Raw genomic sequence first — 22,552 nt, 5'->3', positions numbered from 1 at the left:
ACCCTCATCTTTTACAATAACGGGACTTTTGCAAGTATAAATCCTCCCGTTGTGTTGTGATTGTGAAAGAACGGCGATCAGAGTGGTGGGGGGCATGCTCCAAAAATACGTAAGGGGGCATCGTCGACGTCATACGCCGCGTTGGCTTGCAAAGTCGTGAAAAGTTTTTAGACCCCCTCCCCTGTATGTTTTGTTGGGGGAAAAGTTGTCGGTAGTTCATCGTGTGAATGTAGCGTGTGCCGCCGTTTAACCCCCGAGTAAAAGGGGAACATTATAAGCGCGTATCCGGGAAAAGAAGGTTCATAGTGGGGGAAGCGTTTCGGCATAAGAGGTTTTGAAAGTTTTGCGTGTCTGGCCCGGGGAGGAAAAACCTCAGTGGCCATCGTTTCACCTCTTTCGTCTCGCTAGCCACCTAGCTAGCCGCTAACGAGCTAGTGAGCTACGGTACCTAGCCGGACTATTTAGTGTTTAAACTAAAAAAGAAAAAGGCGACAAGATGGCAGAAACCAAAATAATATATCATATCGACGAGGAGGAGACGCCGTACTTGGTGAAGATACCCATTCCTGCCGAGAATATAACGTTGCTGGATTTTAAACAGGTCTTGAACAAGCCAAACTACAAATTCTTCTTCAAGTCCATGGACCAGGACTTTGGGTGAGTTGTTTGCAGTGATTCTGTGCGAAAATAAGTGGCAGCTTTGCATGCAAAATGATGGGTGATAACAGACCAACGGAAGAGACACACACTATGCGTTGACAAAGTGGGAGCACAAAGAGTTGCACATCATTTCAATCTTTTTCAAATTGTGGAGTCCTTCGTGGCTGTGATTTATTGGATCATTATTATATTATTTTAGTAAATTGAGCCGCTGAACATTAACAATGGAACCGGTGTAAAAAGTGAATTATATGCATACGTGTCGAATAATCTGTTCGTTTTTTAACAGTTTTACACATCAGTCATCTGAATGACGACTTTAATAATAATTCTAAACACATTGTTTTGTTTTTTATCAGACGCAAGTTCAGTTCGTAAGAAAATGGAGTGGAATGTAAAACCCACTTTAGGGACATTTTTGGTGTGTAGTTCATGTATTAATCGTTCAAACAATGGGAGGCATTCCTTCCCTTCCCTGCTCGTTATTCTGTGCGTTAATCCTCATCTTGCCCTCCTCCATCATCTTGTGAAATCCTGGGGCTTTTCTTTCTTCAGCGAGAGAGAGAGAGAGAGAGAATCTCCACTTTTTGTCTCCCTGCTTCACACTTTGGCCTGCGAGGTCCCTCTTTCACTCCCCCCTCTTCCTGTCTCCTCTTTCTCTCAGCCTCCAGTCTGAAAGGGCTGTCTCCTTTTTATCAATTCATCTTTTATGTTATCCCCTCGGGGACCGCGGTCTGCAGTGTCTTTCCCAGACACGAATGGTCGATTTACGGTTTTTCTAACCGAAGTCTCCACCGTGACAGTTAACCAACATGATAAAGTATGCTTGACTATCACAGATTATCACTTTTTGGTAACTGATATAACGACAGACTGTGCCACAAAAACAATTGTTGGTTCAAAGATGAGCGAAAATAAGATGCATCTGAAGAGCTAAATCATCAGCGCATTTAATGCTTGTTGTTTTCATAGACTATTCCACTTTTTTCCCCTAAATCAACGAACACACACTCGAGAGTGCATTTTGCTGCTAACCTATGCTGTCTAGCTCTTTTGCCCTCCTTCGCCCTCCTTCTTCCCGCAAATCTAGCCCAAACATCCCCTACAGAGTTCACATGATTTTTTTTTCAAACCTAGCTCTGAGTCAGCTGTCCAATCGAAGCTCGGACATTTTCTTCCTCCGGCCCAGGAGTAGGGAACTGTGTCTGTGTTTTCATGGGCCCCAATAAGAAGCCAGCTGTCGAATAGGAGTGTGTGTGTGCACGTGTGTGTGCGCGTGTGTGTTTGTGTGGTAAGGAAAGGAGGTGGATATCCATAGCGCACACTGCAGTCCAGTTCAGGCCAGCACGTCGTGGTGAACCTGGGCTAGCTGAGGAAGAGGCCATTTGCTGCGAGTCTGTGTGGGTTAGAATCAGCAACCGGGCGTGAAAAATTAGCTGGGTGGAGCATCTCTAGATATTGTAGCAGCGGCCAAGAAGTACAAGGAGTCAGGTTTAACTCGACTGTAGCTCTGCGTCCCATACACCGCACGACTCCGAGAGTTGCCTTTATTCAACGCACACACATGACACACCAAAACACACTTGACGTAACAAATTAACATACACGTCTCAGTGATGGTGTCAGGAACAATAACTCATCTCACACACACAGCAACGTTAACCCACCCACAGACAAACAAACCCCACACAACGTCTCTGCCGCAAAGGATCTGTGATCGTCCTAACCCCCCCCAGGATCCCCTGCGGCACCCTGAACACTGCGACCACGCCCACGGTTGCCACAATATAATGGGAGAGGGGGGGGGGGGGGGGGGGACGGTTTCTTTCTTGTGCGTTTGCTGAAGGAGAGCAGGGAATTGTTTTAAGAGGATTAATGAATATGCCAAATAGGAGTCAGTATGGGGTGTGTGGGGATTAGGGAGGGGTGTGTGGGGATTAGGGAGGGGTGTGTGTGTGTGTGTGTGTGTGTGTGTGTGTGTGTGTGTGTGTGTGTGTGTGTGTGTGTGTGTGTGTGTGTGTGTGTGTGTGTGTGTGTGTGTGTGTGTGTGTGTGTGTGTGTGTCACTCACGGTATTTAAGTGTATGTGTGAGACGAGGTCATTAGTTTTTGTTTGGTGGGCAAAGGTATGAAGACAATTACTCTCCGAGGGGGTCGGAGAAGGAGGTTGAATCTGTCTGCCTGTTTCTAATGAGGTGTGTGTGTGCTGAACAAGATAGTGAAACATGTAGAAACCCACCAGACAATGCGGCCTATATTTACACATGCATGCATACACACACACTCCCCCCCCCCCCCCCAGTGCCCGCAACAATCTGGCCCTATGCTACCACTCCGCCCGCAAGAGCTGCCCTCAACAGCTGCTTCCAAACCCCAGTGGACCGAGACCAAACCCCGTCGCTCGGCGCACCCAGGCCCTGACACGACCTCTCGGAGAGGCCTTGGGCTGTCGGAGCATTCAAGTGTCCCTTCTGTGTAGCACTTGTGGCCCACCTCCTCCTCCTCCTCCTCCTCCTCCACCCCACCCCTGTAAACGGCAGTACTGGCAAAGTGGCGGTCTGAGAGGGTCGTTCGTTGGCTCGTTTGTCTTGCTGACAAAGATGAAGAGAGGGGTGGCGGGAGGAGGGACAGACTGATGGATGGAGGCCAGCGTCCCGTCCTTGTTGTTGGGAAGCGGCGGCCCCGTGGCAGAGGAGGACCAGCCGTGGCATGGGCCCAGGTCTCTAATTGGCGTACACTGAGGAGCGTTTATAACCTGGTTGCGAGTTTGGAATCCACTTGGTACAGTGGGGAGGGGGGTGTAAAGTCTGCATTTCCGTTTTGAAAGTTAAACAGTCAACACATGTTAACAGGGTATAATTTGAACTAATAATACCGCACAAATTGACAGCAATGTTGCTGCTATTTTTAGGTTAACATGCAGGCAGCTATTTTGCTTTTAAATTAAACGGCAACATGGGGTAGACTTGGGCAATGGCTCTATTTACACTAAAGATGGAATTGAGTGTGCTCTTTTTCTTTTATTTTTATAATTTGATTTAAATTGCCCAAGTTTAAACTGAATATCAAGCCGTAACCGCGTCCAGCACAACAATTGTCTATAAATCAATTTAAATAATTATTTTGCATGTGCTAGATGTTTCCCCTTGCTTGGCACGGATCAAATAGCCACTGCCAACTGTTGTTGACAGGCCAATAAGAGCCCTGTGGGGGCCATCCTGATTAGGCTGGTCAATGGGAGATGCATAATTACATCAAGCCAATCATTGCCCTGATCGCAAACTTTAGATTCTGAAAGCATAAGAAAGCATTCTATTGTTTGTGTTCATTGACAAGATTCCTAATGCACACTGAGGGTTTGGAGGGCATTTTTGGCTTATCGCTTTGACCATTGAAATGTGTGTGCTAATTATTTTGTCCTAACTATGCTCCCCATGCTGCACTGACTCATGGCTGTAATGCAAGTTTCCTAAAACCTATTTTTCCCCTTGCCTTTCTCTAGGGTGGTGAAGGAGGAGATCTCCGATGAGAGCGCCAAATTGCCGTGTTTCAACGGACGAGTGGTGTCATGGGTAAGAAATTAGAAACCTCAGCCAGAACAGGACCTGCTGAACCTTGTGAAGATCTTCCCTTTACATGCATGAGGGGACAGAGGTGTGTAAACGGCCAACGGCCACGGCCAGATGGCCTAGGGTGGGTGCACCCTTAGAGACACTGTGCAAAATAAATCCTACGTCTGCACTGCATTAAGCCCTTCTTAAATGTCTGGCCTGGAATTCTGTTTGGCACGCCGCTAATCTTTGATCCTAGCAATCCCATTTTCCTTCCTTTCCCAATATCTCAAGCAAGACTTAAACATTCCTTATTCCCTTGGACGTGGTCAAACCATCTCAGAACTGATGCTTATAGGGTGTAATAGTCCATCTGTAATACCCCACTTTGGTTTTATACAATAGGAAATGGAGTCACCAGTCACGCCAGTGAAATAAGTGCATTAGCACAACCAGTGGCCTAGAACCGCTCAGCAGAATGGCACGAGGCTGCGATGCTGTCTTGAGTTCCCAAGCCGGTGACACTATTCCCCAACTATGCGCATTAGTGGGTACTCCGGCTGCGCAGCATGTGGAGCTAATGGGTCCAACAGTGCTGGAGGTGGGCCGTCAATTTGCCAGCATGGTGAGGCTCTAAGTGCAGGGCAGAGCTGTAATGAATACAGCCGGTCATATTACCCTGCAGTGAAAGCCAGGGTAGACCTCTCCAGCCACTGATATTTCAGTCTGGGGGCCTGTCCCAACTCCACCCCGCAGCTCTTGTTCATAGGAAGCTCAGCTTGTCATGCGTCCCGGCCAATGGAAACAATCGTGCCGAACGGAACAAGCCCACATCGGTCACGTTGGGAATCCGGGAGCAGGTACCCTAAAGGCCAACATGTGCTCCCGTTCCCTGCTCGGAACATGGACTCCAACCGGGGGTCGTCGGCTCCATGGTGTGGCTCTCAGGGCTCGCTACCATGAGAGCCCTGTCATTGAGACGCAGTCCTCTACGGGTTCCTTTGCTTGCCGGTCTCCTGAGAGATTTGTGCGGCTAACCCCACAAAGGGACATAATCATTTCTACCTTGCGCTGATGTTGGAAGTGCGATTATTTTGACTTTGCGGTGGAATTCCCCTCTATAAGCCAAGGCAGAACAACACCAGGACTTGGCCCCGTTGGGCAGGTTTGGCACTCAGGCATCTGTTAAGTACATAACAAAAAAAAACCTAGGGGAAGGATTAAAAGAGGGTTGGGGGGGGGGGGGGTTGGCTGCAAAGAGAAAAGGCCAGCGGGACTTGATATGCGATCCACACACAAGATGGATGTCTGGACGGGGGAAGGATCCCGGGAGAACGGGTGTTCCGCGCTCACAGGGCCATTAGCGGGGCCGAAGGCGGGCCCCGAGTGACTCAACATCCAGGCGGGCCGGTGCCGCTTGGGATCCCCTGGATTGGACTGGGTCCAACCTGGGAAACGGGCTTGGCTGCCGGGCTCCTTGGCAGGGCAGGAACCAGGGCTGAAACGCTTGGAGCGGAGTCGGACCGGAGACATGAAACACGCGTTCCCGCCGCACTAGCTTGGACTAAATGCCCGCCAAGAGTTTTTAATTGGTGGGGAGGACAGGGAAGTACCTCATTTGCTCAGTCAATAGAGGAGCTATATGTTCATGTGGTCCTGGTAGTACTTGATATTTTGTGTGCTTTATATTCTGCCTGGGTGCACTATTAGTTTTATTTGTGATCCAAGCCTCAGGTAGCTGGATGCTTTGCTGTATTTAGCCTAGTTGGATGCATTAAGTCTGTGCGTGTGTGCATGCTTGCCTCCATGTGCGGTTGTGTGTTTGTGTGCGTGCGCGGGAACTTACACACACGTTCATTGAATACGAGGAGAGACGGGTTAAGTGTGGGATAGCATTTCAGTACGCCCCTGAGACGTCCAAATGAAAAGAATACGATGTTTGTGTGTCAAAGTAATTGACATCTTACCCCATTTGCTCACTGGCCCCCTCCTCCATTTCTCCTCTTTTCTCTCCTCCTTTGTTTCTCACCCTTTTACTCCCACTCCCTCCAACTGTACCTCTGCCTTCTCTTTTGTTGTTCCACTTCCACTTTCCTTTTTTTGTTTTGCCCCACCCCTTCTTGCCTTCCTCTTTCCTCTTCTCCCCCTCTTTTCTCCCCCTTCTTTTCTTTCTTTTTTCCTTGTTGCTTAACCTTCGCTCTCTTGAACTTCGTCTCTCTGGGTCAGTCTGAGGCTTGCTCACTGATGTCCTCTCCCTCTCTCCCTCTCTCCCACTGTCCCACTCCTGTCTCTCTCTCTCCCACTCTCTCGCTGATGTCCCCTCTCTCTCTCCCACTGTCCCACTCTCTCGCTGATGTCCCCTCTCTCTCTCCCACTGTCCCACTCTCTCGCTGATGTCCCCCCTCTCTCTTTCTCTCTCTCCCACTGTCCCACTCTCTCGCTGATGTCCCCTCTCTCTCTCTCTCTCTCCCACTGTCCCACTCTCTCGCTGATGTCCCCTCTCTCTCTCTCTCTCTCTCTCTCTCTCCCACTGTCCCACTCTCTCGCTGATGTCCCCTCCCTCTCTCTCTCTCTCTCTCTCTCTCTCCCACTGTCTCACTCTCTCGCTGACGTCCTATCTCTCTCTCTCTCTGCCAGTTGGTATCTTCAGACACCCCGGCGGCGGAGCCTCCGGTGGCGGTGGCACCCCCCGCCGAGACCCCGGCCCAGCCCTCGCCTCCGCCCCCGCCCCTGCCTCCCCCGCCCGCCGAGAGGACCGGCGGCATCGGAGACTCCCGGCCCCCGTCCTTCCAGTGAGAGAGAGACACACACACACACACACACACACACACACACACTAGGGATGGGCGATATGGCCTAAAATCCATATTGCGATATACATGCAACCTATTGCGATAACGATATATATCACGATATATAAATCATAATAGAACCATTTCAGAACAGGTTACATAGACTCTAAGGAAAGCTAAACTGCTAAATGTATGTCGTTTTGAGAACATTTATTGTGCAAAACTAATCATACAACATAATGTTGTAGCTGCAGAGACTTTAAAAAAGAAAGAAATCTTCTGTGTAATGACGTATACTTCTCTTAATGAAATAAAAATTGGTGGTGTCTTGTTAATAAAGAAACTGATACTGTGAATTAGGGAAAAACGTCCAGTATTAGGCATGGCTATTTTAAATAAAGAACAATCTTCCAAGTGTGTGCACAGATACTTGCTATTAAAACATAAAACAATAAGTGCAAAATGAACGCATATAATTTTGAAATGAACATGAAATGAGAGCAATCACCAGCTCATCCGTTTCGCTTTCAGCCATATTTACTTAGATGACGATGATGCGTTGAAGCCGGTTGGAGCTCATGGCTCTTTAAATTCCGCGGGTCGCGGACGATGCGTTGCAGCCGGTTGCAGCTCGTGGCTCTTTAAATTTCGCGTGTCGCGGATGATGCGATGCAGCTGGTTGCAGCTCGTGGCTCTTTTTAAAATTCGCGGGTCGCGGACGATGCGTTGCAGACGGTTGCAGCTCGTGGCTCTTTATATTTCGCGAGTCATGGATAGATCGCGTCAAACATACATTATCGCGATAGAGCAATATAACTAAAATCTCTATCGTAGGCCATTTTTTATCGTTTATATCGTATATCGTTTATATCGCGCATTCCTAACACACACACACACACACACACACACACACACACACACACACACACACACACACACACACACACACACACACACACACACACACACACACACACACACACACACACACACTTTCTTAATGTATGTTATGCGGGGACCTTTATCCAGAGCGGTGAATTTTAAAGGCAACGTTTGACGTTTGAGACACTTTCCACCTCACTGCGTCACCCGAAGAATAACAAGTACATCTTCCCCAGAACACTTTGACACCGTGTTTACCTCTCAGAGTCTGTCTTGAGGCTGAGGTAGCAGGTAGTTGAGCGTTACAGCCTACACTTATACACGTCACAGTCCCAAGATATGTGGCTCCGACTTCCATGAAAGGACATTGAAGCGCAGTGCGTCTCACAGCCCCATTTCACGGAAACACAAACACGCATGGATGCGCACACACACACTCGGCCCCACACCCATCCCGTTGTCATGGAAACTGCAGGTACAGTATCTCTGTCTGTTGGAATGCCTCCGCTGGCCTGTGGGTTTCTTGTTTCAAACTGTTAACCAGGAACAGAACCGGAGCCCATCTGCACCGGCGTCTGTTAAACGCCGCCCAGGCCATTAGTAACATGACATCATGCGCGCCACGCCTATTTAGTTGTCAAGAGGAGGGATTTGCGACACGTTACGCCTCCCTCATGTGTACAGCAGCTCCCGCTTCCACCGGGGGAGTAGACATGGACACACAGATTGTTAATTAACGTAATAAAAGCTACTGGGTTCGAGTCCCAAAGTCTCAAATCTTATCCATGGGCATATTGAGCGAGGTGCCGAACCCCTGCCTGCTCTTTAAAAACATGTGTCTCAATTTATTCAGAGCATGCGAACAGTGCCTGCTAAATTATTAAAAAGTAGCCCCAAGTGTTTTCGTAGGGAGTTTCCCCCAGTACTGTACCTTCCTGAAAGTCCCACACTAACCACATTTTCCTTGTCCTTGTGCTGTATCTTTGTCGTTTGCGGTCTAGTTTCATGATTTAGTACCAGGTGGTGCGGTGGGAGATTGTTTATGGTATGAGACTGGGTGTAATCTAAGTGGAAGTTAACCTCTTAAATGTCTTCCCAGGTTTGGGAAGACCGTGATCACTCTCGCAGCAAAAGGCATACTGCCCTTATTATCTGCAAATATATATCATATTTGTCATATCAAATTAAACATGAGAAATTAGACAATTAAAAATAGGCTAGAAAAAGAAATAGGTTAACAAACCATCAGATTGTAACTGAGGTCCTTATTAGGCCATTGTGAAACGCTCGAATCCCACAATGCATGCATGTTGGTTGACCCGTGTCTGGTTCCTCATGTGTAACCCCCACTAACCCTGTGTTTTGTGTTTTTGGCGGGGCAGCCCTAATGCCGCAGGCAGTGTGGAGACCCTGGACGACCAGACGGAGACGGAGTCCGTGGTGTCCTTCCGACGAGAGCGCCCCCGCCACAGAGACCCCCTGCTGGAGCCCCACGGTGAGACCCCCCCCCCCCCCCCCAAGGCCAAGCACCCTGCTGGAGGAGCACCACCAACAATCTCCTTCCTTCTTTCTCCCTCTTTTCTCTCAGTATCTCTTTCTCCTCTCTTTATGTCTCTATCCCTGCCTTTGGCTCCATCTCTTTTACCGTCTCTCCCTGTGCCTCACCATGTCTCCGTCTGTCTCTCTCTGTCTGTCTGTCTCTCTGTCTCCACCTCTCTCTGTCTGTCTGTCTGTCTCCACCTCTCTCTCTCTCCACCTCTCTCTGTCTTTCTGTCTCCACCTCTCTCTGTCTCTCTGTCTCCACCTCTCTCTGTCTCCACCTCTCTCTGTCTCTCTGTCTCCACCTCTCTCTGTCTGTCACTCTGTCTCCCCCTCTCTCTGTCTCCACCTCTCTGTCTTTCTGTCTCCACCTCTCTCTGTCTCCACCTCTCTCTATCTGCCTGTCTCCACCTCTCTCTGTCTCCACCTCTCTCTGTCTCGGTTCGCTGTCTCGTCGTCAAAGTCTCTCGACCATCAAGATCTGGCAGGCTCTTCCCACTGCTATGATCTTGATGTTCCCCTGCTGATAATAGTTGTGGAATGGAGTACCGTGAACGGGGCCAGCAGAATGTTTGTTTTTGTCTGTTTCCCGCAAAAACATCCTTGTGGACATGATTAAACTTGAACGTCCACTGCAAACATTCTCTCCATCTCTCTCTCGCTCTCTCCCCCCCCCCCCCCCCCCCCCCCCCCCACTTCCCTCTTGCCTCTCTCTCTAATGTCCCCTGGTCTTCCTCTTCTTCTGTGGTGTCGCAGGGCCACGTATGAACGGCCAGAGCCGCCTGGAGCGCCACCTGGCCGGCTACGAGAGCTCTACCACGGTGATGAGCAGCGAGCTGGACACCACCAGCTTCTGTGACTCGGAGGACGACGACACCATGAGCAGGTGAGGAGTGGTGAGGGCAGCGTCCAGAGGGGAGGGAGGAGAACGGACACTGGAAGGGGTCGAGGGGGTGTTCGATTCAGGGGGGTGTTCTGGGTTTGAGCCCGATGTCTCCAGTACTCATGCAGAGGGCCTTCAGCCCATAAGGTGGCCTCAGCCGGTACCTGCTCCTTAATGATGCGTGTCTCCCTGTGAGTCTGAACAGGACTGGAGAGTAAAATAAAGCCTTTTTCTGAAGGCCAGGGTCTGTTTAAAAAAAAAAAAAAAAAAAAAAAAAGCTTTGTTGGATCGTCGGAGAGGTGTGATTGTGAACAGTTGAACTGCTCCATAAACTGCGCTACGGGAAAGACAACTAGGGTCGAGGTGCGTGTGTGTGTGTGTGTGTGTGTGGGTGTGGGTGTGGGATCATGATCGAAAGCCAACATCTCTGCCTAAACCCTGGAGGAATTAGTTTTGTTAATTTCTTTCATAATCCCAGTTTCAACCCGGCTGGAAGGTTTCCCCCTTGGGTTACCTCACCACCAAACGCTCTCGCCCATGACGTGCGGCCGTATGTGGGGGGCTTCAAATGGGCATTCTTGGCCAGAGGGGGGGCAGGACCTATGGACCTTTCCGAGGGAGCGCCCTCCGCTTCAGTTACCGGGGTTCAGAGTGGAGGGAGGGAGGGAGGGAGGGAGGGACTACAGGGTTTTTAAACGAGGGGAGCTGACCTCTCAACTCTTGGTGACCTGTGACCCCCCCCCCCCCAGGTTCAGCAGCACAACAGAGCAGAGCACCGCCTCCAGGCTGCTAAAGCGCCACCGCAGACGGAGGAAACAGCGCCCCCCGCGGCTGGAGAGGGTAAGCACAGCAAACCCTGGCCGGGCCACACAGTGATGTTTATTTTATTAATGCATATTATCCTCCCACAATGGGGACACTCGGTCAGTCTTAATGTGTGTGTGTGTGTGTGTGTGTGTGTGTGTGTGTGTGTGTGTGTGTGTGTGTGTGTGTGTGTGTGTGTGTGTGTGTGTGTGTGTGTGTGTGTGTGTGTGTTCGGCTTGACCCCCAGGCCTCGTCCTTCAGCAGTGTGACTGATTCCACCATGTCTCTCAACATCATCACCGTCACGCTCAACATGGGTCAGTCCCGCCCCCTTAATGCCTTGTTTATGAGCTCATGCCCGGCTTCAGCTGTCTCTATGCCCCTGTGATTAACCCATGTAAAATATGAGCAAATTACTGGAACAATATTGGCCTATGAGGATAGCATATACTTAGTGTATAGCATTAATCCAGTAGAACTTTTATAGGACAGAAGTAATCTGAACATCAAACCCTCTGCGTCTCTCTAACTCCTGTCTTCTTCTGTGGTACCACGCTCGCCTCCACCACCACCACAGAGAAGTACAACTTCCTGGGCATCAGCATCGTGGGCCAGAGCAACGAGCGGGGCGACGGCGGCATCTACATCGGCTCCATCATGAAGGGAGGGGCGGTGGCCGCCGACGGCCGCATCGAGCCCGGAGACATGCTGCTGCAGGTGGGGAACAGGAGGACTGATGGCCCCCGGGTGGATGGATAAATGGATGGATGGATGGATGGGTGGATGGGTGGATGGATGGATGGATGGATGGATGGATGGATGGATGGCTAGTTGGCCTCTTAAAGAGCAAACGTGTTGCTTTGGTGCCAAGATTATTGCAGTTTACTGCTTGTTTTTTACTGTTTTGTACTACTTGTTTTTTACTCGTCTTTAGTTCTTACTGTAATTTAAATTGTTAGGTTTTGACATAATGTCCTTTTTGTCATCATTATTTCCTTTTTTCTGGTTTTATGTAAAGCACTTTGAGCTTGAATTCCTTCATGAAAGTTGCGGTATCAATAAAGCATTACTTGCATTTAATTGCAATTGTGTTTTTAACCTCTTTTCTGATTGGTCCTGGACAGGTGAACGACATCAACTTTGAGAACATGAGCAACGACGACGCGGTGCGCGTGCTGCGGGAGATCGTGCACAAGCCGGGGTGAGCGAGGCAGCTCGAGAGGGAGGCCAGACCGGCTGGGGGGGGGGGGGGGGGGGGGGCACGGTGAGCGAGGCAGCTCGAGAGGGAGGCCAGACCGGCTGGGGGGGGGGGGGGGGGGGGGCACGGTGAGCGAGGCAGCTCGAGAGGGAGGCCAGACCGGCTGGGGGGGGGGGGGGGGGGGCACGGTGAGCGAGGCAGCTCGAGAGGGAGGCCAGACCGGCTGGGGGGGGGGGGGGGGCACGGTGAGCGAGGCAGCTCGAGAGGGAGGCCAGACCGGCTGGGGGGGGGGGGGGCACGGTGAGCGAGGCAGCTCGAGAGGGAGGCCAGACCGGCTGGGGGGGGGGGGGGCACGGTGAGCGAGGCAGCTCGAGAGGGAGGCCAGACCGGCTGGGGGGGGGGGGGGGGCACGGTGAGCGAGGCAGCTCGAGAGGGAGGCCAGACCGGCTGGGGGGGGGGGGGGGGCACGGTGAGCGAGGCAGCTCGAGAGGGAGGCCAGACCGGCTGGGGGGGGGGGGGGGGGGGCACGGTGAGCGAGGCAGCTCGAGAGGGAGGCCAGACCGGCTGGGGGGGGGGGGGGGGGGCACGGTGAGCGAGGCAGCTCGAGAGGGAGGCCAGACCGGCTGGGGGGGGGGGGGGGGGGGCACGGTGAGCGAGGCAGCTCGAGAGGGAGGCCAGACCGGCTGGGGGGGGGGGGGGGCACGGTGAGCGAGGCAGCTCGAGAGGGAGGCCAGACCGGCTGGGGGGGGGGGGGGGGGGGCACGGTGAGCGAGGCAGCTCGAGAGGGAGGCCAGACCGGCTGGGGGGGGGGGGGGGGCACGGTGAGCGAGGCAGCTCGAGAGGGAGGCCAGACCGGCTGGGGGGGGGGGGGGGGCACGGTGAGCGAGGCAGCTCGAGAGGGAGGCCAGACCGGCTGGGGGGGGGGGGGGGGCACGGTGAGCGAGGCAGCTCGAGAGGGAGGCCAGACCGGCTGGGGGGGGGGGGCACGGTGTGCGGTGGTTTCTGACAGCCATCTGTGTGATGTGTTCCTCTGCAGGCCCATCATCCTGACGGTGGCCAAGTGCTGGGACCCCTCCCCTCAGGGGTACTTCACGCTGCCCCGCAGTGAGTGCTGCCGCGCACAGACCCCCCGGGTCGCCGTCGGAGTAGTACATGTGTTTTAGAAGAAGTGCATGTATTCTAGTCCTAGTAGTTAGGAGTAGTACATGTGTTTTAGAAGAAGTGCATGTATTCTAGTCCTAGTAGTTAGGAGTAGTACATGTGTTTTAGAAGAAGTGCATGTATTCTAGTCCTAGTAGTTAGGAGTAGTACATGTGTTTTAGAAGAAGTGCATGTATTCTAGTCCTAGTAGTTAGTAGTACATGTGTTTTAGAAGAAGTGCATGTATTCTAGTCCTAGTAGTTAGTAGTACATGTGTTTTAGAAGAAGTGCATGTATTCTAGTCCTAGTAGTTAGGAGTAGTACATGTGTTTTAGAAGAAGTGCATGTATTCTAGTCCTAGTAGTTAGTAGTACATGTGTTTTAGAAGAAGTGCATGTATTCTAGTCCTAGTAGTTAGGAGTAGTACATGTGTTTTAGAAGAAGTGCATGTATTCTAGTCCTAGTAGTTAGTAGTACATGTGTTTTAGAAGAAGTGCATGTATTCTAGTCCTAGTAGTTAGGAGTAGTACATGTGTTTTAGAAGAAGTGCATGTATTCTAGTCCTAGTAGTTAGGAGTAGTACATGTGTTTTAGAAGAAGTGCATGTATTCTAGTCCTAGTAGTTAGGAGTAGTACATGTGTTTTAGAAGAAGTGCATGTATTCTAGTCCTAGTAGTTAGGAGTAGTACATGTGTTTTAGAAGAAGTGCATGTATTCTAGTCCTAGTAGTTAGGAGTAGTACATGTGTTTTAGAAGAAGTGCATGTATTCTAGTCCTAGTAGTTAGGAGTAGTACATGTGTTTTAGAAGAAGTGCATGTATTCTAGTCCTAGTAGTTAGGAGTAGTACATGTGTTTTAGAAGAAGTGCATGTATTCTAGTCCTAGTAGTTAGTAGTACATGTGTTTTAGAAGAAGTGCATGTATTCTAGTCCTAGTAGTTAGTAGTACATGTGTTTTAGAAGAAGTGCATGTATTCTAGTCCTAGTAGTTAGTAGTACATGTGTTTTAGAAGAAGTGCATGTATTCTAGTCCTAGTAGTTAGGAGTAGTACATGTGTTTTAGAAGAAGTGCATGTATTCTAGTCCTAGTAGTTAGTAGTACATGTGTTTTAGAAGAAGTGCATGTATTCTAGTCCTAGTAGTTAGGAGTAGTACATGTGTTTTAGAAGAAGTGCATGTATTCTAGTCCTAGTAGTTAGTAGTACATGTGTTTTAGAAGAAGTGCATGTATTCTAGTCCTAGTAGTTAGGAGTAGTACATGTGTTTTAGAAGAAGTGCATGTATTCTAGTCCTAGTAGTTAGGAGTAGTACATGTGTTTTAGAAGAAGTGCATGTATTCTAGTCCTAGTAGTTAGGAGTAGTACATGTGTTTTAGAAGAAGTGCATGTATTCTAGTCCTAGTAGTTAGGAGTAGTACATGTGTTTTAGAAGAAGTGCATGTATTCTAGTCCTAGTAGTTAGGAGTAGTACATGTGTTTTAGAAGAAGTGCATGTATTCTAGTCCTAGTAGTTAGGAGTAGTACATGTGTTTTAGAAGAAGTGCATGTATTCTAGTCCTAGTAGTTAGGAGTAGTACATGTGTTTTAGAAGAAGTACATGTATTCTAGTCCTAGTAGATAGGAGTAGTACATGTCATTTAGTCTTGGTAGACGTATTCTAGTCTCCTCGTAGATGTATTTTAGTCATGGTAGAGGTCTTGCAGAATGACATATCGTTTAGTCCTAAAATATATATTTTGTGAGATTTGTTTTAGAAGATTTATAAAATAAGTAATGGATTCTGAGAAGGAGATCTCTTCTATTAGCTGTACAATATATGTTTACGAGTATAGTATCTGTTCAAATTGCGGAAACAGTCTATATATGTCCGTATGGCTGATGTAACGTCGCCCTTCCTCTCTGCCCCACCTTACTGGCGTCTGTGCAGACGAGCCGATCCGGCCCATAGACCCCGCGGCGTGGGTCAGCCACTCGGTGGCTCTGACCGGGGCCTACCCCCCCTACCCGGGCAGCTCCTCCCTCAGCACCATCACCTCGTCCTCCTCCGTCACCGAGACCGAACGTAAGGGCCGCACGCACACACCCGGCCGACGCGTCAAACCCACGTGGAACACGCACGCATTTGCACACGATCTTAAAAACGCACAGGAACACTTGCACACACAATCTTATAAACGCACTGGAACACTTGCACGAATCACGTGCACACAATCACATTAATCCACAGGAGCAAACAAGCATACAAAGACATCACCGTCTTGGTCTTCAGGACTGGCTGCAAAAACCACACGCATACACACGTTCAAATCAACACACACTCAGAGCAACACACAGTCCCCCACAATGGCCTCTCTGTGTCTGTCTCGATCGTGCTCTTCTTTCAGCGCGGTAGAGCACCGTCTCCTGACAAAGCGGCCATATCCTTTCCCCATCCTTGATTCAGTCTCCGTCTTTGTCTGGTGGGTCGTCATTCGCTCACCGGCGCGTCTCCCCTTCCCATTGTGCGCAGTCCGCCAGGTAGTGCGACGCTGGCACCCCTCTCCCTTTCTCACACCCCGGTCTGTCTCTGCCTTTGTCCCGTCCCTTTCTCTTATCAAGTGACGGATGACTTCTGCCGCTCTCTGATCTCAGCGGTGGCTCCCCTAAGGGACTTGCTCTGCTCTACTCCTGTGTCATTCTCCTATCTCTGCTGTCTATACCATAGTGGTCTTCACTCTCTCCTCTCCTCTCCTCTCCTTCCTCTTCCTCTTCCTCTTCCTCTTATCTTCACTTATCATTCTTTGACACAACCGCAGGCTTCGACGACTTCAACCTCTCGCTGCACTCCGACATGGCGTCGGTCGCCAAGGCGATGGCGTCCCCGGAGTCCGGGCTGGAGGTCCGGGACCGTATGTGGCTGAAGATCACCATCCCCAACGCCTTCCTCGGTAAGACCGGCCTGCGCCTGTCGCCGGGTTGGCTGCGTCTCCGTAGGGACACAGTGAGGAAGTGAACACTTCCGTGGTTTAGGCGTAAGGAAAGTTAACGCAGAGTTTTGATGTTCTGGGCCGATCAGAACCCGAGCACTTGGTGTATGGGGGCTTTTTCTGATGACGTAGTCGCAAGATCTCCAAAGCACTTCTGTGTAGGACACACTTATTACTACCTCTATTCCACATATTACGTAAAATGGCAGCTGAGGGGATATTCTGAAGATTTAGGAAACGAGGTGGGTCGGGATAGCTACACAAGACTATTGGAATGCAGCCCACGGGTTTCCTCCCTAAACAGGAAGTGTGTGTGTTGAATGTGTGTGTTGAGTATGCTGATAAGATCATATCATTTGTTTTATTCACTCTACAAATAGCATGGGAGTGGGGGTGCCACTGGTGGGTCATATTTAGCCACCCTTCCACTCACACACGTGTACAGTGGTTTTCGTATCGGGTGACTGCCATGGTCGCTGTCAGTAACAAGTACACTATCTGTCACCTAGCAACCGCGTGTCGCTTGACTGTCAACATTGGCTTTTATCTGATTAATGTCTGGCATGAAAACTGCTTATCTTCTCTGAGCTTATTCAGAATGCAAGGGTTACAGGCAGTAACTTTACAAAGAAAAAAATCATTGAACTTTATTAAATCCTGCCGATGGACGTCTGCTATTAACTATTTATTTAATAGCCGTTCATCCCAATTTGCGGTAGATTGCTATTTTCCGTTACCGCAAAGCGGCATGAATGGTTGTGTGCTTTCGCTGACACACACGCACACAAACACACACACAAACAACCGCCCACTAACCCAGCCAACCAGCCAGCGGACGGATACATTATTCCGACTGAATTAAAGGCGTGTGACTCCTGAGGGGACAAAAGCTATTCTCTCTATAAATGCTAGTGCGGAGTAGAAAAAAAAGAAAAGAGTTGTCTATTTAATTGAAATCACCTGGAGGTGAATCACATGGTCTCTTAATGACGGCATGCCGTCTGTTTTTTTCTTCTTCTGGGTCTGGCTTCTCACACGCCACACACTTTGAGTTGAACATGCATTCCTGTTGTAATATAATATATAGCTGGCAGTCGTGTGTATTTCAGAATGGTAGCAGGCTGCATAACTCCCATTAATGATTCAGGAAGTTCAACCTTGTACTTCTGTGTACTTCACTTTGAGTAGAGGCCTAATATCAACGCTTTAGATTCATCTTTGAATGGCTTTATTTGCCTTTGAGAATTACAAGCGATGCTTTTTGGCGCTCTGTTCTCACATAGGATAAGGTTCTGCGTCCAGGTCGCGGCTTGTTTTCCCAGAAAGCACTCAGTTCTATGTGATTGCAGATATGATTGCATGTTATATTTGCTCATCGATTCTTGAAGGTGTTTATTGACCTACCCTTTTCACATATATTCAAAAGTCTTGATTGTGAGTGGTAATTCTTCACCTGTATAATTTCGCATCAACGCGCCCGCACAGCCCACAATAAAAAACACAGGTCAGTCAGGTAGAATAAGCAATGGCCGCCCCCTAGCTCACCGGTGCACGTCTCCCGCTTCCCCCTGTCCCCCCCCCAGGCTCGGACGTGGTCGAGTGGCTCTTCCACCACATCGAGGGCTTCCAGGACCGCCGCGAGGCCCGCAAGTACGCCAGCAACCTGCTGAAGGCCGGCTTCATCCGCCACACGGTCAACAAGATCACCTTCTCGGAGCAGTGCTACTACATCTTCGGGGACTTCAGCGACTGTGAAAACTGTGAGTGGGCCGCCGGGGGTGGGGGGGGGGGGGCGGGGTAGGAGGGGAGGGAAGTGGCTTAGTGTCGTCATCCCTTGAGCCTCCGTCTGCACATTGATGGCGTGCAACTGGATAACATGTATGTATATTATTTTTCAGGGGAAATTTAACAGAGGTGGTTAATAAGGCAATGTTTTCGATACAATGGCCTTTAATCAATGGCCAGAAGGATTTGGGAGAAACATTGTTTGCCTCATGATTTATTTATTGATTGCTTTATGTCGGGGACATTGAACACTAATCAACAGTCAAACTGTAAGTGAGCCAGAGTTAGCCGAAGTTTACATCTATTGTCCCCTGCCAGATATTCAAAAGGCAAAACGACCAGGATAAAACGACATCAGGATATCTGATTTGTATTGTCCAACATTTGATTGTGCTGTATATCTGATGTGTTTCTCCATGATGTTTGAGGTGCTCTTTGGTGGATCTGTAAGACAGATGCCACGTAGGAAGCCTGAGTTAAGGGATTGGAAGGCTAAGCCCTTGATAAACTAAGGGGTTGTTTTTGGGGCGGGGCACGTTACACGCTCACGGCATTGTGCGTCAATTGAAGTCTGCGTTACGTCTGTTTACTGATACGAAGAGTCAAATGAGAGTCAAATGAGTCGTTTTGAAGATACACATAGAAAGGGTACAATGTCGCCACCTAGTGCTGTCATGTTTGCATATCAGATGTACAGTGGTAGTTCGAAAAAAGATGAATACCCTTATTATTCATGTAAAGGAACTATTAAAATGTCCATCGACGTGGTATATTCTCATTCTAAGTAGAAAGAAAGTGGATAACTATTTTTATCTCTAGCTTTTTTATCTCTCGATCTTTCTCACTGTTGCCTCAATATATATATATTATATATATATATATATTTTTTAAATCTTTTAATTTGTGTGCAACGATTCTTTTAGCATTTGGAGGCATTCTTCATTTTTGAATAAACGTACTGTAATTAACCTAATGCAATGTTGTATAAGTTAATTTCCTCATATCTTGCATGCAACTTACACCTTTCCGGTACGAATCCTCCTCCTCCTCCTCCTCCTCCCCCCCCCCCCCCCCAGACATGGCCAACCTCTCCCTGAACGACAACGACGGCTCCAGCGGGGCCTCGGACCAGGACACGCTGGCCCCGCTGCCCCTCCCGGGGGCCTCGCCGTGGCCCATGATGCACACCTTCGCCTACCAGCCGTACGCCGCCCACCCCTACTCCAGCCAGCCCCCGCCCTACCACGAGCTCACCAGCTACAGCTACGCCCCGGGCAGCACGGGCAGCCAGCACAGCGAGGGTGAGCGCATGTTGAAATGCACTCGCGCTGTAACGGTGGACTCGCTCACCAACGCGTTATAAATGGAGTCCAGCAGAAATCAAGTTTAAATCAAAAAGTAAATTTATTAGTAATGGTACAAACTAAGGGGAAACAACGGTCTAGGGACAATTGGTATAAATGCAAGGATATGTGAGGAAAGAATTAGGTGAAGAAAAAGGCCCATGTGAAAGAGTGAAGCAGATGACTACCCACATCAACCGAAATGATGCCATAATGAAGGAGTGCAGTGTTTGGTTAAGACGGCCGCCTTAACAACAAGAGGGCCCCGCCTTGACTACCAATGTATATATTGGTAGTCAAGGTAGTTTTATATATATATATATTTTTTTAATTATTATGCATTAACAAAGTACAAAACTCCAGTAGGGAAAGAAAACATACTAGGTTGGTAGGATACAGAGGCCTAGCCCTGCCCTTGTAGTGGCAGCTATGACCAAAAGGGGGCGCAGGGGGTCGACACACACACACACACACACACACACACACACACACACTATCGTTGATTTACTGTCATCCAATGTACATCACCCACTGTAGCTTCCTAGTCAGCTGCTTGGTGAGTCAGTTCATTGTTTACGTCGGTCACGGTCCACGGCCCCCCAGTACTTCCTGTTGACGTCTGCGTTGTGCCCCCCAGGGAGCCGGAGCAGCGGCTCGACACGCAGCGAGGGCGAGCGGCGCCGCGGCGGCGGCAGCAAGGGCCCCGGCAGCACGCTGGGCGGCAGCGAGAAGTCCCCCGGCGCCGGGCCGGACGCCGCCAGCGGCGGCGGGGGCGGGGACTCGCGCTCGGGCAGCGGCAGCGAGTCGGAGTACTCCACCCGCAGCAGCCTGCGGCGGGGCCACGGCTCGGCCACGCCCAGCGAGCACAGCCACGCCTCCACGCAGCGCTCGCACCACCACCACCACCGCCTGCCGCCGCCGCCCCACATGTCGCCCTACCCGCCGGGCATGCCGCTGCCCTACAACCCCATGATGGTGATGATGGTGCCGCAGCACGCGCACCCGGCCATGGGCGCGCCCCACCCGCTCTCCCACGCCCAGCAGATGCCCCCGGGCACCATGCACCCGGGCATGGCCCAGCTGCCCTCCAGCGTCCCCGGCGGGCCCCCCGGGGCCCCGCCCACCCGCGACCTGGGCTCGGTGCCCCCGGAGCTGACCGCCTCGCGCCAGTCCTTCCACCTGGCCATGGGCAACCCCAGCGAGTTCTTTGTGGACGTGATGTAGCCGGGTGCGGGCTGGAGGGGGAGCGAGGGAGGCGCCGTCTCGCCGCGTGATCGGAGGACGTCTAAACGGGGATGGGGGTGGGGGGGGGGGGGGGGGGCTACCGCGCCGCGCACCCTCTCGGGGGATCCCTGCCGGTTGCTTTTGTTGAGGGCGCGCTGGATAGAAAGGTGGTCGCCTCGATTGAAGAAAGATAATTTGGTGAGAACAGGGTTTGAAAAAAACAAAGAAAAAGCGTAGTTAAGGTTTAGCCACATTTCTAGTTGTCCCCTTCCCCCCCCCCCCCCCCCCCCCTCAACCAAATGACATTCAACGTGTTGCCTTTTTTAACGAAAGAATTGTGTAAACACTACAAAGAAGACTGACCATATCAAAGAAAGTGTCATGTCTGGTGCCCTCCCTCCCTAACGCATAATTCTGATGGGTTTTTAAAACTGAATGACATGTAAGCACTGGGTGTTTGTGTGCTCGTGTATGTGTGTGTGTGTGTATGTGCGTGCGTTTGCCCCCAAAAGAGAGGTAGGTCAGGGGGGACGACAGTATTTAGGCTCTCTCCCCCCCCCCCCCATTTTGCTTTCCTGCTCCCAACCAATATGTAGTGATCCTAATGCTAAACGTTGCTAAACACTAAAACTAGAGCGGATGCCAAGGTTGTGAGAGCGAGCGTCCGTACTTAACATAGCTGGAACCATTTAGTCGGTGTGGAGTGTTCCCGGTGGGAGGTGGAAGAGACACGCACGCAGTGGCATCCATTTGCAGTCTGAGACCAGAGGAATTGAAACGAGTGCCTTATTTGTTATATATATATATTCTACTAGAGACTGTTACACTACACAAGGGTACAAAGGTAACTCTTCCTATGTCTTCCAAGGAACCATCGTTGTATATATACACATCTACTACTACTACTCCAATGTAAATGCAAAGACAGTAGGTCCAAAAAAATATTGAGTGAATTTTGGTGTTTTTATTAATCACTGTCTAGTTGATGAAGTTGTTGAAACGCTGTTGTGAAGAACAACATTATTCTGTGCTGGGCTATTTGATGAGGTACTTGAATGAAGAGACAACATACACACTCACTTACAAAAGAAAAAAATCGGTACTATAGAAATTCCTAGAATGTATATCCTCAACTTGCTGTGATCCAAGTGCCCAAGCTTCCTATACATAGTGTGTATGTTACTGACAACAATATTCAACCGTTTCATCATTGTCTTTTGTATGTGTGGCTATATAGATCATGTGTAATCAAAGCATAAAGGTGCAACGTGAAGACGTTAACATTGCAGAGAGAACGGCAGTGCAGTCGTAGTGTTTTGGATTTGATATTGTCACCCATGCTTGTGTATTTGAGAATAAATTTGATACATATAACACTAATAACTGGAACCCCACACTTTTTTTTTGGTTGACAAAATCGTTATTGTTGCAAGCTGCATTTACAAGCTGCAATTATTGAGTGTCATGTGATGATTAAGAGTCATGTTATCTCACACACCACGACAATGTTGAAATATAGGGGAGGATATTCTTGACATTGATTAAATGGCAGGACCGTTGCCAATTAACAAATGTCTGGGACCTTTTTAAAGGCTGTACAGTTAATTTCCAGAGTACATGGTCTGAAAATAATAATTGCTTATTTTTCAATGTTTTGTGTGATGACAAAGGAACGGACCTAAAACATTGGTAATCATGGTATTGCCTGTAGTTAAGCGCCATCTCCTGGCGGGAAACCGAAAGGGACGTGTTGGGTTTAAGAAAAATAAAATAAAAGAATCCCCACAT

General features: G+C 49.8%; 1 protein-coding gene across 2 annotated transcripts; it reads left to right on the top strand.

The window, feature by feature from the left end:
- Window positions 1-130: 130 nt before the first annotated feature.
- On the top strand, window positions 131-22,336 carry dvl2 (dishevelled segment polarity protein 2). Of its 2 annotated transcripts, none has more exons than XM_060077242.1 (15): window positions 131-657; window positions 4,162-4,231; window positions 6,848-7,002; window positions 9,267-9,379; window positions 10,180-10,309; window positions 11,056-11,146; window positions 11,358-11,427; window positions 11,688-11,827; window positions 12,235-12,311; window positions 13,345-13,412; window positions 15,374-15,508; window positions 16,242-16,373; window positions 17,996-18,172; window positions 19,274-19,498; window positions 20,178-22,336. In XM_060077242.1, the coding sequence occupies exons 1-15, from the start codon at window positions 497-499 to the stop codon at window positions 20,762-20,764; spliced, it is 2,331 nt and encodes a 776-aa protein (XP_059933225.1). In that variant the 5' UTR covers window positions 131-496; the 3' UTR covers window positions 20,765-22,336. The 2 variants fall into 2 exon arrangements, with proteins under 2 accessions (XP_059933225.1, XP_059933224.1); XM_060077241.1 differs by having other exon boundaries at window positions 13,345-13,413; window positions 15,363-15,508.
- Window positions 22,337-22,552: the final 216 nt, after the last annotated feature.

The sequence above is a fragment of the Gadus macrocephalus genome, chromosome 17, assembly GCF_031168955.1.
Source record: "Gadus macrocephalus chromosome 17, ASM3116895v1".
NCBI classification, from domain to species: Eukaryota; Metazoa; Chordata; class Actinopteri; order Gadiformes; family Gadidae; genus Gadus; species Gadus macrocephalus.
The sequence above is the reverse complement of the archived record's forward strand: the minus strand, read 5'-3'. Positions and strand labels throughout refer to the sequence as shown.